At 42.3% G+C, this 26053-nt stretch overlaps 1 protein-coding gene across 2 annotated transcripts; it reads left to right on the top strand.

The window, feature by feature from the left end:
• Positions 1-825: 825 nt before the first annotated feature.
• PHACTR4 (phosphatase and actin regulator 4) lies at positions 826-23411 on the top strand. 2 transcript variants are annotated; one of them, XM_018555978.1, is made up of 12 exons: positions 826-1150; positions 11740-11889; positions 12569-12649; positions 12757-12870; positions 12977-13261; positions 14115-14595; positions 14727-14989; positions 17361-17564; positions 18779-18840; positions 20273-20410; positions 22643-22719; positions 22807-23411. In XM_018555978.1, the coding sequence occupies exons 1-12, from the start codon at positions 1105-1107 to the stop codon at positions 22820-22822; spliced, it is 1917 nt and encodes a 638-aa protein (XP_018411480.1). In that variant the 5' UTR covers positions 826-1104; the 3' UTR covers positions 22823-23411. The 2 variants fall into 2 exon arrangements, with proteins under 2 accessions (XP_018411480.1, XP_018411481.1); XM_018555979.1 differs by lacking the exons at positions 20273-20410; positions 22643-22719; positions 22807-23411 and having other exon boundaries at positions 17361-17568.
• The last annotated feature ends 2642 nt before the right edge of the window (positions 23412-26053 follow it).

Genomic DNA, 26053 nt, shown 5'->3' with positions numbered 1-26053 from the left:
GAAAGTTGGATTTTCCCCATCCATGCTAGCCAGTGTGGATGGAGGAACCCCCCTTCCCCACACACACACAGATTGGGTTGCATTCACTGTTCAGCTGTTTTCAGACCAGCTCTGTTGATTAAAAAATCAAGGGGCCACACAGTCAGGTCAACAGGACTCGGTCAAACAGCTTTATTTTCACACAGCTGATATAAAGCTATAAGGCTGCCTAGGAACCCTCGCTTACCAGGAATGGCACTGCTATTTCCCAGGGGTAATCCAAGACAAAATGTAATTTTTTCCTAGTGCTGCTTAGACACAATTACACTTCTGATGATCCCTATGACAGCAAATCAACACTTTTTGAATTCGGTTCCACTTTAAGAATGAATGCCACTGCATTCGCCACCGTTTTCGTGTGTTGTGGCACAAGAGTGTAAACCCAACCTCCTAAACAGACAAGAGTTAACAAAAGTAGTAGAAGATATTGGAAGTAGTTGTACAGCGAGACAGATTTTTATAGCAGGTGGTAATGTAGGTTTTAGTAATAGGAAGACAAGCAGTCAGGTTCTACAATTCAAGGAATGTGGGAAAAGGTTAGAGGAAGATGATGTTCCAGTGCTCAGCTGTTTTCAGAGGTGATAAAGGCAGAAGAACCGAGACTGGAGGAGTATTTTGTTAGAGGAAATGGTATTAAAGAAATGTGAAGTATTGTGGGGAGTGGCTGTAGGAAGACAGGAGCTGCGCAGGTTTCACATGGAGGCGTTAAACTCCGTATTTTTTCGTAGCAACTCCCCAGATGTTTTATAAGAGCTGCAATCTTCTCTCAGATTGTAGAACCTCAATTCTCTATTTCGCTGGTGTTGTTTCTGCTGGAGGAAAAAGTGATAATTATGTCCGGGATCCTGTTAATCCTGTTTGTTGGAGAGGAAGGGTGTGGAAAGAGTTAAGAGGGCGGTAGTGGTGTTAAATTCACAGTGTATGTATGTCTCGGTTGCTTTGCGCCGTGTAAAGCCCCACTTGTCTCTATATATGCCCCTGCCCTGGGGGGGGGGCATTTAATCATCCTTTGTGCTACCTTAAAGGGGGACCCTTGAGTGTTGCGAGGGTGCTCAGTCAGTGTCAATGGGGCAAGCATTTTTCTCCCGGCCTGTGATCCCAGCTCTACGGGGTGAGTACACATGTAAGAAGGACACTTAACCCATGTTAGGCACCGCTGTTCATGATGTTATTGTTGTTGTTAATTTGATGTTTGTCGGATTTGTTTGCAGAGTGCATGATCTGCATTGTCAGAGCGAACTAATTTAACAATGTAACTTTAACACGCAGTAATCTTGTTTATTATGTCCTACAATGTTGCTGGCTGTGAATCCTTGTTTTAAAATCTACAGATCATTTTTATTAGTTGACATGTACACAGTGAGTGTGTGAAATGCACATGTTCGCGTTTATTTGCATAATTGCTTCTCTGCTAGAATGGGATTTTGAACATTCCTTTTTGCTGGTGCTAGGAGTTTGTTTTCTTTCTTCTTGTTCCGCAAGTATTTCTAATCCTGAAGACCGTAGTATTTCACTAGTCGCTTTTTATAATCCATTTTTTAAGCCTTGTGACCATGAGGCTGGATTCACACCTCTCCATTTTTGTGTGTTTTTTCCCTGATGAAGAAAAAGGTATGCAAAGTATGAAAGAAGAACTGCAGGTTTTAAAAAAAATGAACCCTTGCTGTGCGGCTACCTCCACACTTCAAGGGTTAACTGCTTAATTTTCTCTAGGACGGGGGTGGGCAACACTGGCCCTCCAGTTGCTGTGGAACTGCAAGTCCCATGATGCATTGCCAGACTGGCAGTAACAGGCATGAATTCCCAAAGGCAGAGGCATGTTGGGATTTGTAGTTAAAGCACAGCTGGAGGGTAGAAGTTGCCCACCCCTGCTCTAGGGGCTCATATAAATAGGAAATGCTCACCCCATCCTTGGTTCTGCAGGAGTAACCGCTTCACCTCACTCCCTCTCCACTCCAGCTGTGGTATGACCCTCAATGTCCTCCCATCTAATACAGGTGAATGGACTCTACTAGACATGATGACGTCAGTGGGGCTTAGACCACCGGAGGCCATGGAAGAAGAGGCTGCGGGGCCAGGCGGAATTGAGGATCAGTTAAGAAATATTTCTTCTGTATTTGAGCCCTTACCGAAAAATAAGCAACTAACCCTTGCAGTGTAGGGGTAGCGCCACTGCAAGGGTTAATTTTTCTAAAACCTTTAAAATGTGGCTTTGTATGAGTTTTTCTTTGTTTTATTTAAACAGCCACAACCTGAGATAAACTGCCTGTCCCTGGCAGCATGCTCTAGAGAAGGTCCCTTCCTATGTTGAAGCTGTCGTCTGTCTGCAGAGGTTTGAATCATCCCCTCCCTCCTTCCCCTGGTGTCCCAGACCTAAAGCGCTGCATTCTGCAAATCTTATACTGTCTGCTGATTGGAGAGCTGTAGCACGGACTCAAACCTCTGTAGACGGACCACTGCTTCATTAAAGTTAGGAAGGATAGTTCTTTATCTTTACAGCATGTTTACATGGGACAAACTTTTCTACTCAGGCTGTGGGTAGGGGCGTCCCAAGGCTGGGTGTCACCCGGTCTCCAGACCAGGGGACACCCCACCGCGTTGTCATTACTCGCGTGCGGCCATCTGATTGACGCCTCCGGCTGCCATCTTGGTGATGGGACGCCGGCGGAGAGAGGAGGGGACGTTCACCCAGCGGGATGAGGTATGCCGCCGGGTCCCCTCTCTCCTGACACTGTCGGGTCCATGACTTGCCCGACTTTTTAGAGGGGGTGACACCAAAAGGACTTTCACTCATTTTGGTGTCACCCCTGCAATGGTGGCACCCGGGTGCGTGCCACACCCCCCTTGTGACGCCACTGGCTGTGGGTTTTGTTTTTTTTTCTTCATGCATCTAGAATACATTTGGTGTTTAATATTTCTGTTAGGATTATATTTCTCTCTCTGACCTCATTGAAGGAATTATTTTTCCACTTCCTGTGACATAGGGACAAGAAATGTGGAGAATGCTTGTCACAAGGACAGAAAATGTATGAACAGCAATGAAACCAGTGTCAGAAGTTCTATCCTTCCCCACTCTTCATAAAATGTGTTTTTTGTTTTAATCTTTGTCCTCTTTCGAGATATTTTCCATTCCTTCCTTTCTTTATAGGTAGTAAGCTATCCAATGTGAGATAACGTTTTGGCTGAAATTAGTCTTTTCAATATAGTCAAAAACAAAACTTTTTCTTCATTTTGGGATCGAGTAGGGAAGGGTTAAAAAATAGATGTAAATGAGGACTTGTGTACTTTTAGTGCTTTGTAAATGTACAAGTGTGCATACTTGGTTCACTTTAAATATGGAGAATTGTAGATTAAACAATAGATGGAGGACTTTTCTGGCTAAACAATATGCCCATAAGGAGTGAATTGGCTGACTACGCTGCTTGCATTGTGAAAAGAAGCTGTAAAGTACAACTGTTGTGTAGCACTGCAAAGCAGGAAACGGAACTCTTAAAGGAGAACTATGGGGTCAGTGCTTTTCCCCATAGTTCTCCTCAGGGTCACGGGAGGACACAAACTAGCGTCCTCCCATGACCCAAAGCTCAGTATATAGCGTGCTACAGCTCGCGGTTTACTGAGACCGCCGCAGCCGGGACGGATCCCGACATTACTGTCGAGATCCACCCAGCTGCGGGATTGACAGCTGGCTCTGCTCTGCCTATCTAGAGGCAGAGCCAGCTGTACCCGCCCCTCCCCCGTCCGTTCCGCCAGGCAGCCTTTGAGGATCGAATAGGGGAGGGGGGAATCCCTGCAGGGAGCTGAGAGTGACAGTCACGGCTCAGAAAAGATCAGAAAGTGAGTGAGCGAGCACCGGTATGTGTTCGCTCACTTCCCGATCTATTGAGCCGACGTGTGACAGTTTCATTGTCACACGTCGGCTTGAACTATGAGGTTGAGTGAAAATCACTTGCCTCATAGTTCTCCTTTTTAATGATTAGATTTACCTCAAGCTGATCTCTTTATGGGTTTACCGCAAAGAACAACTTCCCTTTTTAGTAACGTTGTCCGGTAATTAAACCTCCCAACATCCTACCCCAAAGAGTAGCCAGTATTGCCAAATACCTTCTTTCCTGCTCCTGGGATCCTGGGTAAATCCTCTTCCTAGAGGGCATGCATGTCACAAACCCTCATATCGCTAAATGGCTAAAGGCTGGGAAGGGACCGTCCTTAGGAATGAATGAGGCCATGGTTTGTATGTGCATTAGTAAGAGGACCCAGCTGGGACATTATGCTCCTTATACTTGCAAATACGGTGCGGCACTGGACTGCACAGTGAAAATTTCAGGAGAAAGGAAGAAAGTATTTCATCATGGCAGCCGGTAACTCAATTCTCCCCCCTCCCAAGCTAAGTTATCCCACTCTCCCCAGTTGTAATCTATGAGAAGCTTTGAAGTTGCCCTGCTTGATGAAATGTGTTTTTGAAGAACATTGCCACAGTCCAGGATACAATGGTTTTGTTCTCTTGAGTAAATGAGTCCTGCCTACAACTCCGTGTCGAAAAAAAATATATATCGGCACTTTAAAAATGCCAGTTGCCTGGCTATGTCTTAATTCATAGGCTCCATGTATAACGGTATTAAATAAGTATCTGTCCTGGCATGCTGTATATTTTTAATTATTTATTGGGTAGCATTTTCAGAAGAACGTCAGCTCATCAGCTACATTTTTTTATCATCCATTCAGCCCTGTCTTTAGCCAGAAGACAAAGAGGTCATCTTTCTACACAATGTTTGAAGTGAACCTCTTAGGCCCGGTTCACACCTGGGCGTTTTGTAGCGCGTTCCTACGCTCTGCAAAACGCTCAAACACCGAAATCCCATTACTTCCTATGGGTATGGCTCACACCTGGGGGTATTACAGGCCGTATGAACGCGCTACAAAACGCCCTACGCCCAAAGAAGTACAGGAGCTTCTTTGGGGGCGTCTTTGTCGCGCGTATCCATTGGGATGCAGCCAGGTAGCCCTCGGAAACGCGTGTTGTGCGTTTTTTTTACCGCGAATCGCAGTACAAACGCGCATATTCGATACGCCTAGATGTGAACCCAGCCTTAGAAACTCCTGGACGAAACGCAATCAAGTCAATTGAAGCTTTGATTCCTAAATAAATGGACTTTTGAAATGCAATGACAACAGCTCTTGTATGAGCTTCCTATAATCTTCTTAAAGCGTCGGGTGTTTATAGTAGTTATCAACATATAGACTACATATTTGGGCTGCTTACATTAGGGGGAGTTGACCAATGTGAAGATGTTTTTTTCCTAGTCCATTGGTAAGACTTGAGCTGGGTAGTTGGCACATAAAACTGCAGAGCGGCAGTATTAGATTAGTGTTGTCGCTCTCTGGCTATATAGAGAGGTTAGCTGGATAAAGTTAAAGATTACTTTGGTTCACATGTGTTTTATCTGTATATTGAGCTGTTTAAATGGTGGTGTGCATCAAGTGGTGTCACTTCTATAGCAGTTCACAGTGTTAACCAAAAATCTGAGAAGTCCAAATAGCTTTAACCTACACGAGGATGTTTCCATAAAGGCATTGAAAGGTCAAAAACCTACCAGGTTATGTACAAGTCTGCTGTGTATTAAGATCTTGATCTGTTTGTCTTTGCATTTAAAAATCATTTTTGTCAGACAGGCCACCGAGATTGCTAGGGTCAAGTGTAGTATCCTGGGAAGAACATTGGAACTGTCTTGTAACAAATGCTCTATAACCGTGCTCCTGTGAGCAAAAAGAGCTGGTGGTCTTGCTACCAAGGGATGCCTGAGCAAATAGCTCAGCATATGCATGTAGATTGGGTTTCACTTCTTGTCCACCCTAAATCTTGTGGAAATGGACTAGGCTTGAGGCTTATCTCTGTGCCACCTTGTGGTTGCAGTAGATACCCTCCAGTTCTTTATTGTGAGTTGGTACCACATGCCACTGCACTTTTAGAGGAAAATTCTTCCTCGAGGCTTGTGGCCCATTTTATGCATGGGGTTCATTGCTGCATTCATTGCACTTTATAGGTAGTCTGCAGCTAAGAGTTTGAAACTGATTCATAGCATAGTTTTCATTATTTCCAAAGAGCCATATCTTGCCAGTTTTGCACAGTTCCTAACTTGTTCACCCAGAGAGATGACAAGTTTTTCCTGATTTTTATATCGTCTCTCTATCTTGCTTAGTCATTGGAGGGTTAAATCCCCTAATTAAGTGCTGTACACTCCCTATATTGTGTAATGCATGGTTACAGGTTTCCACTGCACATAAAGACAGCAGTTCAATTGCTTGCCTACCCCACTGGAACACCTTTACAGAACATTCCAAAATCCTGTCTTGTTCCATAATATAGTAGTATCTGTTTACTTTTCTGTGTGTCTCTGCAGTGCATTCTTTGTCTTTAGTAGTATGTTCTCTAATACTCTAGTAATTAGTAGGAAGAGTTTATGCAAATACCCTTAGAATGTTATCGATTGATGTATTAATGCGCCTATTTGTGTAGATTAATATGAGAAACAAAGTCAGCCTAATTATTGGGTCACCCATTCCTGAAAATAGGATTGTTAGTCTTTAAAACAAAATTAATTCTGTGTGCATATGTGACATCAGCTTTGTGTGAACAGTTCCGATTAGCGCAGTGCAGAGAATGGTGAAAGTACCCGGTAGTACTAACCTGTAGATTAAATATATGGGTCACTATGTTACTACTGAGGCATACACCATACGATCTTTTAGCTATTGCTATTTCATATGAGCAGGTTTTTGCTACACCTCACCTATTCAAGGCTAACTGATCACTGAAATCCTCTGCTAATTTGGACTTTCCCCGGCAGCTTGTGTGCATCTGCTTCCCCAATGGCTTCGCCAGTAAAACGTGTTGTTTTTATCCATCGTTTGTCCCACACGTGAAGCCATGTGCATACATGCCAACATTCTTATCCTTGGATAAATCCTCCTGTCCACTAAAACTTAAGCCTGCTACTGCACCAACAACGCCTTCCATTTCCTGTCAGCCAGCAGGCCTTTCCCAAGATATATGTGACAATTGCCAGGTATTCAGCTGGTGTATTTTTCTATAGAGTAATTATTTGGCTCCCCTGGGAACCTATACACAGCTATCAGTTTCCAGCTGACTCGCCCAGATAGGAAATGCAGGGATATTTTCAGCCCTGGAATACTGAAGCAAAACTTTATTTTGTTGCAAACGGTTTTGTGAAACTCATATCTATTGTTCAGCTGCTTGTAGGTTTGGAGCAGGGGTACTGAATTAAAATCCATGAAGGTCCAGAGAGCGAAATAATCTTTGCGCAAAGGTCCAGATCTCATGTTCCCTCAATGCCCCCTTCCATTAGTGTTCTCCATCACAGCACCCCTTAGACTAGTTGTCGTCATCATCATAGTGTCCACTTACAGTTGTTGTCCACATCAGAGTTCCCCCTTACATTAGTGTTCCTCATCATAGCACCCCCTAGATTAGTTGTCACCATCATGGTTCCCCCTTACATTAGTTGTCCTTATCAGAATGCCCACCTACATTTTGGGGTCGCCATCAGAATGCCCTGTACCTTAATTGTTCCCATCAAAGTGCCTCTTTAAATTTGGCTGTCCCCATAAGAGTACACCCTTTCATTAGATCTCCCTATCCGTGTGCCCCTTCCTTTCATAATTAATGGGGGGCACTCTTATAGGAGCAACTAACATACGAGGACACTCTGATGGAGACAATTAATGTAAGGGCACACTCTGATGGGCACAGCTAATCATTAGTTCTCCCCATCGGAGTGCCACTTTCCATTGTCCCCATCAAAGTTCTCCCTTACATTAGTAACCAATGTATGGGGGCCAATGTACACAACAAATAATTTGTTGTCCGCTTTAGAGTGTCCCTTTACATTATTGTCCCCTCATACCTGCAAGCAGAGCAGGCTGTAGTTAATGCTGGGGACAGGGCAAGTGTGTCACTGGTTCATGCCAGCAGTCCTAGCAACCAATGGCTGTAGAGTAGGGGGAACCTGTGCTGGGTTATGGCGGGCAGTGGATGCCACTCAGTCTATGTCCGGACTACGGTCCACCATTTACTGATCCCTTATTTGACCTGAGGAACCTGCCTGACCTAACATTCCAGGCCCATGCTTACAGCTTGTAGGCTGACCTGGCTTTATCGATAGTCCTAAAACAACAAGCGTTGGGCCATACTTCTAATCCTGTGATCTGCAGACATCAAGTACAGTTGGGGATATCTCTTTAAACTCCAGTTCTCGCACTACAACAAAGCATTCCAGCTTCAGACCCCTAAGAACATATGGCCTTATAAGAGCTTAAACTCCTCGAAGTCACTGGGAGAAGCTCGCTGCAACAGGACCCGGTCATTGCAGAAGACCCTTGCCTCACAGGGATCTCCATGGCCGTCCCTAATCCTTGACATGCCTAAAATCCCAAGGCTTTTACACTAAATCCATCAGATGATTGATGATGTTTCTCCCCATCTTGCCTTCAATGACACAAAAGAGAACTTTCCTTACACAGGTGCACTGTTTTTTTTTGGTTTGCCTTTTGGCAGCTTGCTCTTTTTGGCCCAAGCTGGTTGACCCAATTGAGCCCTTCTTTTCACAGACACCAAAGTGGTGCTACTGATTCTCTACCTCCTTTTTATATGGCGCCACTCTTAAACCCAGCGCTAGAAGAAAACCACCCCTGAAGCCTCCTGACTCTAAACATGGACTGAAGGCTGGAGAACCAGTGGGAGCATAATGTTTTATTTGGCTCAGGAGACACGTTAACACCCACATCCTGACCTTTAAAAAGCATTCTGCTGTTCCATGTTTTTTTTTTTTTAAAGATACGGCACTCCTACCATTCTAATATGTGTTCCACATCATTACTGTAGGAGCTATTGCTCCCCCTCCTGAGAGGGGGCTACTCTCCCTGCCATCCCCTGACTGTGTGCACCCAACTTAAACTTGATGGGTTTTCCTGCAACTGCAAGCACTTATACTGGTGCATACCTTGTTCCTAAATTTACATTCGTACACACCATTTATTGTAAAAACAAAACACTGTACATTTAGTACCTTTCCTCCATGACATCACATGTACACAATTCTCTTTCTGCCTTAGTTACCAACATCATAGAATGACGCTTACCCCCTGTACCCCAGTAGGCTTCCCAAACCCAACATACTCAAGCCCCACCACCATGCATTCTGGCACACATGACCGACACTCCCTCCCATAGCTTATCGCCCGTATGTACCAGTTTATTATTAGCTAGTAACAATTGGATGATTTTAGCTACATGCCCAGGTCTCCCCTTGTGCTCCCCAAAAGCATAGGAAGCTTGCTCCTATTGAACACCGCCTTTATCACCTCATACTGCAAGCTTTACACACTTTCCCCTTCCTTGTCTTGTCTTTCCAGACATTAAATGCTCACTAGGGATCCTATTAAAATATTAACCGACTTCAAATATATTGTTCTCAACTCTGTGCCTTCCCTGGTCCTCTCCCCATAGAAAATTAAAAATATTTTTTTCTGAAACATCTAGCACCCCACCATTTTAGAGCAGCATATTTCCTCCATTTTTCTGGGCAAATTCATACACTATGACTGCGTAGATTTTGTGCCGTCCAGGCAGGTGTGAGATATTGTTCAACATGTGATGCAGCTTATTCACCGTTTTGACATATGCAAAGCCTTTGACACACTGTCATGGCAAATATATGCATTGCGCTCTCCAGAAAATGGGTTTTGGGACGACTTCATAACCTGGATTACAGCCCTCTACACCCAACCATCTTCCTCAATAAAACACACAGGCTTCAGCTCTGATTTATTCTCAAAACTTTGGTCCTCAAAACAGGCTTGTACCTTATTTCCAGTCTTTTTTGTACTTGCCCTGGATCCCCTTGCTGCTGCAGTTGGTTTCAGACCTGTCAATCCGAGGTCTAGAAATTGCACACATACATCACAAGATTATGTTGTTGGCCAACAGCATTCTTCTTAACATTTCTTCCCCTCACACCACTCTACCAAATCTATTCAATAGCCCCTTAGACTTTTCAGCCATTTGAGGACTAAGTCTAAGTCTGAGTTTCACTTAGTGAATCTACCTCAAAAGGGCTAAATGTAACCGTTAATCTTCGCTGAGAGAATACCTAGATATACCAGATTGGGACAAAATTTGTATTGCTGTATCAATGGCCAATCAATATTTTGTCAGAAGAAAATGCAGACAAGATACTTTTCCACTGGTACATGACCCGTGACCACATGGCCAAATTAGCACCTTGCTCCCCACCTGCATGCTTTTGGGGATGCGGGACACTCCTCCACATATTATAGCAGTGCCCCAAGGTACAAAGACCCTGGATATGAGTGTACAACCTAACCCAAAACCCCAGAAAGTCCTACGGAATAGCCCTATCTGTAACTTTCTCACTATGCAGCAGACACTAGCCAGAGCTTTGAAATAACCAACAATGAAGTTCACAGAAGAAATGGCCCAATGGCGAAAACTGAACAGGGCCGACAACATTGCTTTGAATTTCAGTTAAGCAAAGGTAGCATTTGCGGCTCACTACAGAAAGTTAGGCACTCGCTTGATTTGTGGCAGGATTATCAGGTATTTTTCTGTATTTGCAGCATTTTTAAAGAACTCCAGGAAAAATATGAATTAACCCCTGCAGTGGAGCTACCCCAGTACTGCAAGGGATTAGTGCTCGTTTGTGTCTAGGTGCTTTAAGAAAAAAAGTGATACCCACCAGACCATACGAGCCGGATTGTGTTTGGACCAGTATCTCGAACGTCTCTACCCCCTCTGCTTCAGCTGTCTAAGGATCTTGGTGTCATCACACTCTATACACTGTGCATAGACATGTGGATGCTGAGGAGCAGTCCATCTGTGCATAGGAGGAGACGCGCTTCAGTGATCACAGAAGCAGGGAGCCGGCTGGGATGGTCTGGGGAGTATAACTTTTTTTTTTTGCATCTAGACCAGTGGTTCTCAACCTTTCTAGGGCCGGGACCCCTTGGTAACATTTGCCAAGTTGTGGTGACCCCCAACCGTAAAATGTAGGGATGCACCAATACTAGTATCTGTGTGGGCTCTCGGGAGGCTATGCGGGCTCTCGGGAGGCTATGCGGGTTCTCAGGTGGCTAGTGTGACTCTCTGTTGGCGTCCTGTGCGGGCTCTGTGGTGATCAAGCACTCACCTCCCCTCACTCCTGCCTGCTCCCCTCTCTCTGATCCTCTCTGGCCACTGCTGCTGCAGCGCCATCTAGGAGAACTGACAAGGCTGCGCTAGGAGGAGGCTGAGGAGCCTCTTACCTAGAGCAACACAAGGCATCTGGGGACCCCCTCAACTGTAGGTCGCGACCCACTTTTGGGTCGCGACCCACAGGTTGAGAACCACTGATCTAGACAAAAACGAGCACATAACATATTTTTTTTATTGGAGTTCTTCTTTAAAAAGAAAATACCTAGGGAAATGTGTACGTATTGCAGATATGTTTTTTTTCTTCTTTACTTTATCCACATATACAGCGTGGATGAAGCGAAGATCTAGCAGAACTCCACTGTTTACCAGTTAACAAAAGGGGACATTGTTGGCAACTCATTTGTTCCTGTTTGTCAGACAACACATCACCTTTTTACCATTTACAAAATGTATATATTTTTTTCTCATTACAGCAGAGGAGGGGGATCCTCCCACAATGCCCCCAGCACCTCCAACTCCACCTACTAAAAGGAAGAGTAAATTTGCAGGGATAGGAAACCTCTTTAAGCCATGGAAGTGGAGGAAGAGAAAGACCAGTGATACATTTCGTGAGACTTCAGAAGGTAATTTAGGTACATGATCATTAGTTTTAAAAGTAAATTGGGATTTTTTTTTTGTAGACTACAGTGATTTACAGGGGTCAATACAAATGTGAAGCGTTACTGAAGAACCTACAACAAGCTCATGAAATCTAATCTTAGTATATCTCGTTTGTTTACTACTCATGTCTTGAGGTTTGTATGATGGAAGTTCATGGGTCCTTCCAGCCAGCACTGCAAGGCTCTTTGCTTGCTGACCAGAAGTTGCAAGATTGTACATGTCATTCCTTCAGCCCACTTAAGCTGGCCACACCGTATGCAAATTTTGGCCATTTCTTGATGAACTGGCCAGAATTCGCACAGTGGGTGCTGCTGTCTGCACCCATTTTGGCTGACAACCCTCAATCAACTAATCGAAGGAGCTAGTCAGAAAATCTTTCTAACGAACTGAGCAGAGCCAATGAGCTGCCACCTCTGTTCAGGTATTCTGACAATGGCCACTATTAGAATGCAATAATGACAGCGGGAGATTCCTCCATCAACGCTCGTAAGTGTTGATGGAGGAATCTGTAATATTTTTAGCCTGCGGGCTGAACATAGACATGTATGACCAGCTTTAACTTTAGATTTGTAAAGAAAATCTTAAACTTTTATAGCCTAAATTTTTTTCCTCTCACAGATACCATTGACTTATGTTTTTAAGTTCTAGAAAGGAAGATCTCTATGAGAAAGCCCAAAGAAGAGCTAATAAAAAGAGGAGTCCTAATTGAACTACCAGAAGAAGGCAAGTAGCAATTGTTTTATTATAATGTTTAGATTTATATAGGGATCATATCATTATTCCTTTCTTTATAGAACTATAATGAATGTTTACGTATGTATGGTTTTCAGATACCCCTGTGACACCAGAATCTCCTCCTCCTCCTCTGAGGAATGGCCACATGAGCCAAAGGACAGATATGCCACAAGAAAAAGACAGGAGTATAAAGCGGAGCAGTCGGCAAGGTAAGTTTCTCAGAGTGCAGTGATTGTGGTATTACTGCAGAACTAGGTTGTGTTTTGTGCAAGTTTCTGTTATGTACACTCAGGCTTTGCTTTCTTCCCATTGTAGATTCTGTGGGATCTCGTCCCAGTTCACAGGTGGAAACTGCACAGGAACGCACGCGAGAGCCCCCTAACAAGCCTCTACTTCCTCCTAAAAGGCCGCTGTCCACCTCCGTCTCCACTGGCCAGGATAAGAATGAGGGGCAAAAAGCGGAGCAGAACCCCCCGGTAACACGATTACCAAGCTCTGCCCCCAACCCTGCACCTAGGACCATACACCCACCAACAGCACATAAACAACCCCCAATACCGCCTCCTAAGCCGCAGAACAGAAACAGCAACCCACTAATGGGTAAGGAACATTAAGTATCTGTATTCCTCTTCATTACTGTTTTGTTCCCCTGATGATTCTCATGAGACATCCATAGATTTCAAGCACATATGACTTTCTATAAGGTTTAGAATTTAAAAATGTGCTTTTATATTTCTGAGCCTATAACTGTTGTACTGCTTGACATTTACATAGTATTTAATTGTTCTACATTAAAATGTTTCGTTTTTTATTGTTTTATATAGTATAACCATAGATTATATAACGCAGTTATAACAGCTAGCAAAGTGTGCCGATTCCTGTGACGTGAAGTAACTTCCTGTTGTAGCTTACAGTGCTTGTGCTATTTACACACTGTGTTGTGTGTATTTGTGTACTGTATATATTCTGTGTTGGGAGTGATGTGTGCGCTTTGTATGTATATTGTGTGCTGTATTTGTTGTGTTATGTATACTTTTGTGTGTGTGGTGTTTTTGTTCTGCATTTTAGATGTGTATGTTCTGTACCGTGTGCTATGTATGGTGTGTGAACTAATTCATGCTCGTTCTGTTCTTTGCCTACCAAGTATGTTTTTTGTGCTCTTTATGCTGTGAACGCTTTGCCAACACTCTGGATGTGCTGTGTGTGTGTTCTGTTGTAAATAGGCCTAACCCAATTTAATCACCACAGACTATGTAGACTGTAAGGGGGTTTACAAGAAGCAACAGACTTATTCCTGAACACTAATGCATTATTGTTAGAATGTTTTAAGAGTTTCACATTTGTGGTATTCCATGTACTAAGGAACAATATAATATGTTTTGCCTTGCAAGTTAGTAAAGCCTTCAGTTTTTGTGACTGTAACCTTTTATTAATACACCCTACGTTCTTTTAGCGGAGCTGTGCCAGGCACTGGCAGGAAACACACTAACACCAGCTGGCTCCCGTCCCTCTCCTCCTCTTCCCGCAAAACGAGGACCTCCCCATACTACAGATGTAATCAGCAACAGAGAAAAGACAACTTCCATTGTGATCCCACCCCCACCACCTGCACATGAAGCCCCTGCCCCATCTCTGCCATTACCAACACTTCCCCCACAAACTCCCGCTTTGCCTCCACCACCACCTGAAGATCCTCTGCCAGTGGAAGTTCCTCTGCCTAGCAAAGAGGAGGAAAAAGAAGAACCTCTACTTACTGTGCCGGTGGTTCCTCTTCATATACGCATTCAACAGGCTCTCAACAGTCCCCAGCCTTTGTCTGCCATAGATAATGCCCAGAGGGCGCACTCTCTTCTTTTCCTCCCAAATGAGGTGGGGACAGGTGAAGAGAGAACAAGAGTGAGATCTCTGCCTGTCACCATAGAGCTTCTCAAAGTGTGAGTACCATTAAGCATTTTTTTTTCAATAGATTTTCATTTGTCTTTTACACTGCATACTCTGCCTCTTTTCACACTTGGCATATAACATATTAGTGTCTTTTGTGGTGTGGTTTTTTGCCATTCTCCAGGCCCGATGATGATGAGGAGGAGGAGATGAGCTTTGAGGAGGAATATTCATCTCCAGAAGTCCCAGGTTCACATGGGTCCAGGGTATATATTGGGGATGTGCCTTCTGTTACTATAATACCAAACCACATACCTACATCAGTCCAGGAAGAGGAGGAGGAGGAGGATGATGAGGAAGATGGTGGTGTCAGTGATAGTGATTCAGAGGGTCCTATACTGTACAAAGAGGAGGAGGAGGATGATGATGATGAAGAAGAACAAACAAGTAAGTTGTTGAATGCAGTTATTTTCTCCTAAATATAGGATAGAATCCTTGCTAGATGCGTGTTAATGTATCTCTTTATCTGCACATATTTTCATTTTTTTGCAGCTGGAAGGCATATTTTTAGATGTCAAACAATAAAATTATATATTATCAGTGCCGTGCTTCTGATATATAATTGTATTTGTTTAAATTTAGTGCTTGCAGCAAAAGAAGGGACTATTGGTGTAAGATATACATGTTAAATATTTTTTAATGAAATCTGCTCCAAATGAAAAAACATATAAGTTTGTCCATTTGTAAATAGGAGCAGTCCTTTCACGCTGGCTTTACACCTATGCACACGTTAGCAGGCATGTTGGACATACTTGTCGTGCATTTGTTTTTGGGATACTCCCAAATATTTCTAAATTGCTGCCCCTAATGTGCGGTGATGCAGTAAGCTACACACCTGCCCCTCAACTGATACTGTACATTAGAAGGCACGTGAACTGTGTTGTGTTTTGTTGGGAGTGGTGCATAAAAGGGGTGGGGTGATTTTTTTTTTTTTTTTTTTTTTTTTTTTGGTGTGTGAAAATACTTTGAAGACCCATAAGGTTAATTGTCAATAAAAATAGGTGAATGTGTGCTATTTAGTAGTCAATGTTGGACAATGTGCAAAGTTAAACCTCATCTCCAGCCAAAGCTTTTATTTCAGTTTCAGACATCGTAGGTTAGAACCTATGTCTGGCTTATATTGCTGTCTGTGTCTCCATTAGTGACCACATTTCTCTAAAGGGAAATCTCCCCAGTAGGACCTCTTACAACAATAAAATCCTGAAATAGGTTCTAACCTTTCCCAGATAACCCTGTAAAAGTGATGTTATTGTTTCCTTTGTCCCTGTGACCAGAACCTCCCTTCATTTCCTGTCTCTGTGATCACACATGAACTCCTCTCCCACACAGGTTGGAAAATCTCCTGATAGGGACATGCATAGCCATAAAAACCTGACAATGGTTCTAAGACAGTAGTATGGCTAGAAGTAGGATTTAAAGCAAACCAGTTCTGTGCTCATGCAAAGCAACAAGTTCACATTATTGGCAGCTTTATCAGCCTCCTATATTTACCTTTTCTTTACGCTCCGTTGTTATATTCACCTACCAAGACTGTAAAACTATGTTCATTGCTTTCAGGTATTGGGAACTTGCAAAGCTCTGGTAGCAGCATGTGTGCTTAATGATTGGCCACTATCACATAGGGGCAGGAATAGTCTTCAGCCCTCTGTAAGCTCCAAGTCACAAAGCTGTGAAGCTGAGAGAAAGCCCTCTTTCAATCTGTTGGAACATATCTTGTATGTTATCGCCACTAAAGCTATTCGTATTTTGATTGAATGTTAGGGTTGTGGAATAACCCATTGACTTCATAATGTTCCCATGAAGTTTGGCACAGAGATCTCGGTATTTAAATGCTCGTGTCTACCCACCTGACAAAGCCATTATGCAGTTGTTTCTCTGTTGCTACTGGATTCTCTGCAAGAATACAGTAGGCATGAGAACCCTTCTTTCTACAGTGATGTGGCTAATTATCCAGGTCATCGCAGTCAGATAGGACAGGTAAAGGGGTGTTTCTGGAGATTCCTTGCTCCTGGGCACTGCTAAGGCTTAAAGGGCTTTCTGTTTTTTTAGTGAAAGGAGGATAGCATATACCTATTTTTTATTTAAATGATTTAAACATACTTGTTAATGCAGGTTTACAGAGGCGCCTGTATAAAACTAGTTCTCTTCTATGGCACCCCTGTGGGTCTTCGAAACAACATGGCATTTTATTGTACAAATACTCATTTGATCCAATACTGCTACTTCCTGAGGCTGTTGGTATGTTTACAATATGGATGCCCTTACTGACCAGTAGTGAGATTCTCTAGGTGGAAGGGGAAGCTAAAGCACCAACTTCATAGGTGATTTAGGTATTTGCATAGGGGCAAAGGCACTCTAGAAGTGAACTGAGGCACATTGGTTTATGCATTTATGTGCAAGTTTAGTTCTCTAGACCCCTCCTGACCATTCTCTCCACTGCAAAACAGTGTTGTCAAAACTGATTGGACAGTGAAGGAGCAGGAGCTCACTGATCAGATCATCTCTGTGCTCTCCTTTTCTCTAATCGGCAAGCGGCCATCATGAAATTCTCTTGATTTAGTTGGCTTTAGTTATACAATTAAAGCTGTGAAATGGGGCCTTCAGTTTTAAGTTTTAATGCGATTTGGAACTCGTACCCAACGTGCAGTATGTAGTTTGAGGTATGGAAAGACTGCTTTCAAATGAAGGCTTATCATAGTGTCCTCATGACCGATTCCCTTTTTAATGTTCTATGGTTTAACCCTAAATTTCCTTCCAGGCTCCCTGGCCAATAAGGTGAAAAGAAAGGATACTCTGGCAATGAAGCTTGGTGGAAGGAGCAGTTCAGAGGACACAAGTACCGAGTTACCTCATCGGAGTCGGGAAGAGTGGAATGAAATCCGGCATCAGATTGGCTCACAGCTGAACCGAAGACTGAGTCAGAGACCCTCTGCGGAAGAACTGGAGCAGCGGAACATTTTACGTGAGTTGCAGTGGGAGTATAAATTAGTGCATACTTATGTTATTAAAAGGATAACAAAGTCTTGGAGAGGAGATCATACAAACCGCTATGATAATAGAAAATACATAAAGGCAGAATTATAAGTTCTAAAAGCATATAGAACAAGAAATTGGATTGAATATTTATCATTTTAGTTTTAGGGTGGTTTAAGGTGGCTTTTGTTCATTGTAGTAGCCAGTCTGTCTAATCTAGCAGCATAACGGCAATCTATGGTTTTAGGAACTAGCAGAAGGTATATTGTAAATAACAATAGTTAAGAAGATTTCAAAAAGCCAGGTGTCAAAAGCACTGGTTTCTGAGATTCATGTAATTCTGGTTAATGTGACCAGGTACTAATTTAACAGTATTGCTATATCTTGGGTACCTTGTGGTCCTCAAACCAGTGCTTTTGTCCCTTGGACTGTACACAGAGCATTGACGTTTCTCTAAGTTGTGTTTAGGCTTTGCACCTTCCTGCCCTCTGCTCTTCGGCTGTCAAATATCAGGGCCTCAGTGGACAGTAGAGGTCCTGACAGTTTAATGACTATGACGGAACTTTGTGCCGGGAAGGGGCATGCTTAACCTTAACATTTTAGACTATCTGGGTCCTGTATACAACTTCAACTTGGGATCTAGAGGGCTTAATAGGTATTAATTTGGACTAACACAGGTACTTGCAGGCACCACTGATTGTCTACATTTTGGCACTGTTGTTACCTTAGGCACTTTGTAGGCCATGTCAGGCGCACTTTCACAAAAGGTTATCTAAAATTGAAATTCAGGTTATGGAGAAACTATGGCGCCAGAATTTTTAGAAAGATTCCAGGCTCAAGAGCACAAAGTGCATGGAAAGTGAACTTCTGTGGCTTTGCTGCTGATGCCTCATGGCAGCATCTAATCAAGTGACAAGTCACATTGTCAGCTAGGGGTTACATTTGCTGGCAGTTGGGAGAAAGCGTCTCGCTGAATTAAACGGATAGCTACTAAATCAACTTGCTGCTAAACTAAAAATAATCTTGCTGTTGTCATATCCTGAGAGTAGTATATTGGTAATATACTGTAGGTATCAGTTTGAGTGAACCGATGGTTTTCACTGCGGGATGTGTGGATTAAATCACTTTCAGATTGATGATTTCTGTTTTGAGAAGTGTTCACAAACTGTATGGTATAACAATAGACACTATTTATTTTTACAGAAAAAAATGAAGCCGACCGAATAGCAGAGAGACGTGAAATAAAGAGGCGATTGACACGCAAGGTACCCATCCTATACTTAAAATCTATAGTCTGCTTATTCAACATTCATTCTTGTGCCTTCTTGAGATGTGGAAATATATACAACTGACTGTTGTAAAATTAATGTGGTGGCACCCTACTGGATCAGCATTTGGGATACTCTTGGGCTTTTTTTTTGTGCTGTTTTTAGTAAGGTAAATTTTTATTTCAAGTTTTTAGTTTACATCAACATTTAGAATTGTTTGCACTGTGTTTTCTAGGGCTGCAAAATACTTGTCTGCTATGTTACTCTGGGTATGGCAGATCAGAAAGGCAGTATGCTTAAAGCAGACCATTGTTCCCCACCCCAAACTTAAAAGCCCTGGTGCAAGCTGATCTCTCATCACCTTAAAGTCACATGTAAAATTGATAGATATTGAAAGGTATTTTTCACTTGCATTCTCTTTAATTTAGCTTTCCTGGTATTTTGAGGCACAGGTGATGTAGCCCTGGCTTTACAGCTGCTTCTTGGAGAGGCCACATCACCAGTGCTTTCCTGGGAGATCTCATTTGTAAACTGCAAAACCTAAATACCTCATGAGATCTTGGTGAAAAGGCCCCCCCACCCCCATTTGTAAACTGCAAAACCTAAATACCTCATGAGATCTTGGTGAAAAGGCCCGCCCCCCCAAGATGACCATTGGTGGGCAAGAACAGACTAAGGAAGAAGCAGCTGGCCATGGCATGTTTTTTATAAACAGTGGCACTGGTTTTTGACCCGGAGGGGCATGTGGGCGGTTGTGGGGGTTCAAGTATTGATTTTCCTACCAAGATTTCATTAGTGTAGTCTGGTTAAGGGTGAGGGGAAGAAGGTTCACTTTAAATGCCTATTCACATGAGACTTTTCTGTGTCGCGCAAAATACTTAAAGTGGCAATCTAAAATCATATGATATACAAGATAAGTATACATCTGGAGATGAGGACAAAAGGGATAAATGCACTTAGTTTTAAAGTGCACTTGTGGTATATTTGGTATAGCGGTAACAGCTTAGATCTTTTGAGAGTTTAAAACATTGAAGGTCACACACCTGTAGTGGAGATGTGAAGAATGTAAACTATGCTAGTCCTCCGTTCTAAAAGTTAATGCAGAAAATCTAGATATAAGCTCAGTCCAACTCACTGTCGTCTTTAGCTTTGTTCAAAATCAGTTGTCATTTTTCCCAAAGATTTCTCAGACATTTTTCTTGTGAATGTTAGGATGTAAAGTTGTAGAAGGTGCCTATTACCCATAAGGCAATAGAACATGAGGACATTCATATTAGGGATCAGTTTGCACCCAATCCGATTTATACCTCTTAAGTGAATCAAACCATTTGCTATGGTCAGCAGCTCGGCTTTTACTTCAGTTTTCAAAACCTAGCCCCATTGCATTGGAAGTGTCAGTGTTTCATGTTTCCCTTATTTTTGTCTTTAGCTCAGTCAAAGACCTACAGTGGCTGAGCTGCTGGAAAGAAAGATCCTAAGGTTTCATGAATATGTAGAGGTGACCGATGCTCACGATTATGACAGAAGAGCTGATAAACCCTGGACCAAGCTCACCCCTTCTGATAAGGTAAGGAGCCACTACCAAGTCAGTATTGCTAACGTGTGTTGAACACAAAAGTCATTTCTTTTTCATCCATTGAGGGACATGGGAATGTAGTCGTTCTTGGACATATGAGTTATACTGACAGTGGTAAACAAAAAACCTTAAGCCAGCCCCTGCATAACCCCACCTCCAACTATCAGTTTTTTGCTAGTGTCCTAGACACTTTTTTGTCCTCTGCTCTGAAATCAAACACAATTTGTACTATGTTTTATATTATTATTTCTCACAACTAATTTAGTGAATAAGGCAGATAGGTCTGCTGCACAGTTCACAATTTTAACTGTTGGATACCGTTTACAGAGCAACCGTTCGTAATAGTTAGAAATATGAGTGGTCCTCTGAAAACGTATCAAAGTGTATGTAAACCCTAAATCTGTTCTCCATATGTTTGACATCATGCCTCATTGTATACAGTTCTCTTAGACAGAATTTTTTTTGCAGCTTTAATGTTTCTTGTTTGGGTATCCTGCCAGTAACAGCAGTTTCAGTTGCAGACTGACAACCTTAGGCTAGCCACTGGCAGCCCAAGAGTTCACTAAAACAGTGATGACAATGCTGCTTCTATTTGATTGGTTTCCCCGTACTGTTGTCACTGTTATAAGAACTGCTATTACTGGCAGGATCTCCAGGTAAAAAAAAATAAACAACTGAATTACAGCAAATGATTTGTTTAAAAGAACTGTATACAGTTAGGTATGATGGCAGACATACTGAAAATACAAACACTTGAAAGTCCAGACTAACCAAATATTGTCCAAATACAAAAGGTATTTGTAGTTTTACTTGAACCTTGGTGATCTTTGTGCAGTAATCCAGCATGAAATAACTCGGGCACTGTGCAGGAGTTTCCTGTAATAATGATGAGAATAGACCTATGCATTTAAGGAGACCATTGGGTCTTTTTAATCCAAAGTACAACAGCAAAAGGTTTCCCAGCACGCTCACCAGCCAGCATTAAAAAAAAAACTTGTCTCACTGCTAAGGTTAAAAACACAGGTTTTAGATGCACGTCTTCTGCAGAATATGTGGAAGCCGTACTGCCTCGTCAAGGACCCTCTGTGTAGTGCGGCCCTTACTCTAACCTATGAGAGTCTCCATCTTGGAGCACATGAAGCAAAAGATAACATTGGGTGCATGTTTGCCAGGAGGCAGCCCAACCCCCTTAAAGGTACAGGGACGCACATCACAACGGCAGCTGGGACCCCCAGTGTGTCACTGCACCAAATCAGTCAAGCAAAACAAATGGCAAACGCACTCATCAACTTATCACCAGCTTTCAAGCAAGGTGCTCCTGCATGCTGGCTGGTGAGTGTGCTGGTAAACTTTTTGCTGCTGTACTGTATAAAGCCCTTCCATGTGCACCCTGCTTGAAAGCAGGTTATTAGTTGATGAGTGCGTTTGCCATTTGTTTTGCTTTTTTAATCGAAAGAACTCCAAGCTTGTCTTATGATGGTTTCCCGCTACATTGCTGCTCCCTTAGTAGACACAAAAGCACAACCGATCATATGCCCTTTGATCCTCCCAGTGCCGCTTGAGTGAATAGAAAGGTAGTCAGAATAGAATCAGATTTGTTCATATGCAACAATGACCATGCTTCCTTAAAATTCATTTAAAAATAAGATGTTGCATGCATTACATATGGTACATTCTTCATACAGTTTACTCATAACCCTAGTATGTTATAAATAGTATTGTTTTGATCATTTTTTTACATTGCAGGCAAATTCTTTTCGGAGTATATAGAACCAATTTCATGTGTCCCTGTCCCCAGCAAAGCTCAGTCATGCATACACTTTAAGGACAATTTGCCTTAAAGTAACTTAGTCTACATATTTCTTTTTATTACTGGAAGAAACCAGACCACCCTGCTACTTCACTCTGCAGCAGTAGATCGATAACAGGCACATCTCTGAAGCAAAACCAAAAAAATAAGGGTGTCAATGATGTGCATCTAAAATTGTTAGCAAAAGTCTATTTTTCATATAACAAAAGAAGTGACATCAGAAATCCTGCTTTCATTTGCTAAACACAGCGACGATCTGTCAATATGAGATAAACTATTTCACAAGTTCTTGGCTTGGAGTTACTACGGTAGTATTGTCAGCCCCTGGTACCCTGCAAGAAATGTTCATTACCTGGGTTCCTGGGGGAAAGTAATGATTTAGGCTTTTTCTAACTTATTCCTGTGTCTTGTAGGCAGCGATCCGTAAAGAATTGAACGACTTCAAGAGCACGGAAATGGCTGTTCATGCAGAGAGCAAACACTACACACGGTGAGTCCTTTGTTTGTAAGTTAATATCTAGGAAGTACAACGTTATACAATAGTTAATTCCTAATGAAACCATTGTTTTTTCTCCAGGTTCCATCGGCCTTAATCACTGTGCCTTAAGACAAGAGAACTTTTAGGGGCCAGAAGCACTTACTGCATATCCACAAATTGTGCCAATCACATGCCTGCCCTTCCACTGATGTACCTCATTCCCGCACCTGAAGTGATTTTGAAGATCTCTGAGAGGGTTTCCATGTCTTTCCCATTTTGCATAATAACCTTTTTAATTCCTCCATAGGGTAGGCTTTAGGGATGTAGTTAGAACACTGTACACCTCAATTGGTGCTAAACTGCTAACCTTTTGTCAGCATTAATTTCATCGAAGGCCGCCTTTTGGTGTCCTAGCTTACAGTGCCTTAATGCAGCTGTTTGAGAATCTAGGGCTGGCCCTATCTTTTTATATTGTTTCTCGTGCTGTATTTTTGAATTAGGTGGGCCCATACTATACTCTTTCTAACCATTGCCACCTGTATTTATGCAGGTCTTCCATAGTTTCAAGGTATCTCTCAGGGATTGGCAGTATGTCGTTTGTTTTTGATTTTCAATTGTTTTTATTCTCGTTGAGTGACCATTGTTCAAAATATGGCTGCTGATCATGGCATCTATCATGGCATATACTTGCCTCAACTAATTCACCCAAGAATTACTTGACCCAACCCTTATGTCTGTTTTTGTACATGGAGAGTTTATTTTATGACTCATGTAACCCTAATTGCAAGGTGTGTGTGCTTGAATTCCCAGATCAGGAACTTTAGAAGGGGGACCCACTATCCCTGTTGGGGTTTTAATGTATTCTTTGTTATGTAGAATGTAGCAAAATGCGTGGGGATGCTTAAAAGCAGGACCAGATACATCCAAGAGTTCATGGTGGGTAGAAACAGAGCTAAGAACTATAGCGGGGGGAGACCTTCCCCCTGAGGTTCTTAAGAGGTCCAAAAAGCTAGCAGGTGGATAAACCTACTAGACTCGGCCTATGATCAAAATGACACATAAGGGTTGATTGACCCATTGAATATTGCGACGAGGCCCTCACTACACTATTGTTCTGAACTTGCTCATGACCTATAGAGCCAGTATTTTCCATAATCTGTAACGTTTGTGTTGTATTAAAGAGGATTACATCTTTAATATCAACATTGGTATAGGCCACTCTTTCTGTAGCTCAATGAAGAAGTGAGCCTCCCTCTGCCAGGGATAACATGGTCATTCTCAGTGCCGATTTAATGACGTGTATAAGCAGTAGTATACCTGATGTCCATAAAGTCTCTGTGAACAAGACTGGTAACAGAGTTTTTAGGGTCTGCAGAGAACAGAGTTCTAGTATGTAGTAACAGTCTGAATCAACAGTCCATTTGTTTTGAAGCAGAAAATCCCTTTTTAACAAAAAATGTAACCACTTTTATCTTACTATTTGCACATTTTTACATCCTGCCTGAAGCATACTGCTAGGGATCTGGTAGTAAGAGTATTAGATATGAAGCATAACAATTCTGAAGACTCTTATGCAGACGTTAATGCAAATAAAACACTATGCCTTACTGTAAACTGTTAATGTGATTTTAGTAAAATATTTTCTGGGAGATACTATATGTATATATATATGTACCATACGTCTCTGACATAGCAATGGAGACCCCCACGACTGGAATGTGTTGTTTTTTTTTTTTCTGAATGTGTGTATGTATGTGTATATATGTGTACTTGGACTGGATCAGCATCTGTATATCAGCTTGTCTTGATCTGAGTTTTAACAATGAGAATTAAAAAAACTTATTTTAGGCAAAACATGACTTTGAGAGTTTGTTTTTTCCGCTTATCTGTAGTTGTTTTCTGCATTTGATAACTTGGTGTAAACACAAACCTTCCCATTGCACAAATGACTCCTAACTGTTATTCTGTACCAGCTTTCTCGGTTATTTACATTTCCCTCAGCTCTCCGGAGAGTATTTTATTACCCTGGTAATCCATTAACAAGAAGAGAAGGAAAATGTGCCCATTGGTGTTACAGAAAAGAACCTAAAAAAAATGTAAGCACACCTTTACTCTTCCAAAAAAACAAAACAAAGCTTGTATCCTAGGAGGATTGATGTCTCTTGTTTAGCTCTGTTGTAATAGACCAACCTATCTTTTGCTAGGAATTTTCACATCCGCACATGCCCTTCCTCTGATGCCTCAGTGAGTGGGCCAGTCAGGATGAACATTGGTAGATACTTCAAATACATAGGTCATTGGGCACCTTTATTCCCTGTTCTCACTGGTTTTTGAATGGAAGGAGGATTACCCTGTGGGACTGAGCGCTGATGTTATCCATTGGATAGAGCAGGAGTAGCCAAACTCTGGACCTCCAGCTGTGGTGGAACTACAAATCCCATGAGGCATTGCAAGATTCTCACAACCACAGACATGACTCCCAGAGAGAGATGCCTCATGGGATTTGTAGTTTCACCACAGCTGGAGGGCCAGAGTTTGGCTACCCCTGGGATAGAGTGTCACATATGTGCACACTCAGTGCTCTTTCCCACCATACAACTTTAAGGAAGCATCTCTTCAATGCTGCTACTGTTTGCCAAGAGCTCCGTGGAACTTTGATCTCCGATCTGTTCCTGCTGTCTGCCTTCAGTGACTTTGATCACCTTTTGGCCATTCGACCCCCACCTGCTACCTGCTTTCCGGGTTTCATGAGAACCTGTGGCATTGCCTAACCACTGCTGCAGTTGATCCCTTGCTTATTGAAAGTGTGGAGCAGAAAGCTGTAGTGTTAAACTGCAGTTCTTTAATGAAAGTTTCTTGTTTCATTGCTCTCGTGTCTCATGTCAGTACATATTTGTATTAAATCGTATACAAAACGTGCCGTCCTCTAATCCCTACTAAGTGCAGGATCTGTGTGTGTTCACAATCCTTGTATTATATGTTAAAGTGACTGTGCAATAAATAGATACTGTAACAATTATCTACCCTATATCCAGGAATATAAAATCCAATCTTAACCCATAGCTATAATGCAAGGTGCTCCGATGAGATAAGTAATGGTGACTGTGCAATAAATAACAGTGAAGTAAATCGTATATAATAAAATCAAAGTCTATATGCATAAAGTTCCAAAAACACCCATGCAACCAATTCTTGGATGCCTCCACCAATGATATATCTGCAGTTCTGTGCAGACTGATGTAATGAAACAATAACTATGATATACAGTTCAGTTATTTTTTCTTCTTAAGCAATAGTTTTTTCCTCAAGCGGTCAATCAATAATCTTCAATATAATGTTGTGAAAA

Source organism: Nanorana parkeri, unplaced genomic scaffold (assembly GCF_000935625.1).
Source record: "Nanorana parkeri isolate BGI_ZX_2015 unplaced genomic scaffold, ASM93562v1 scaffold220, whole genome shotgun sequence".
Taxonomy (NCBI): Eukaryota; Metazoa; Chordata; class Amphibia; order Anura; family Dicroglossidae; genus Nanorana; species Nanorana parkeri.
Note: the sequence above shows the minus strand (reverse complement) of the source record. Positions and strands in the feature narration are given on the sequence as shown.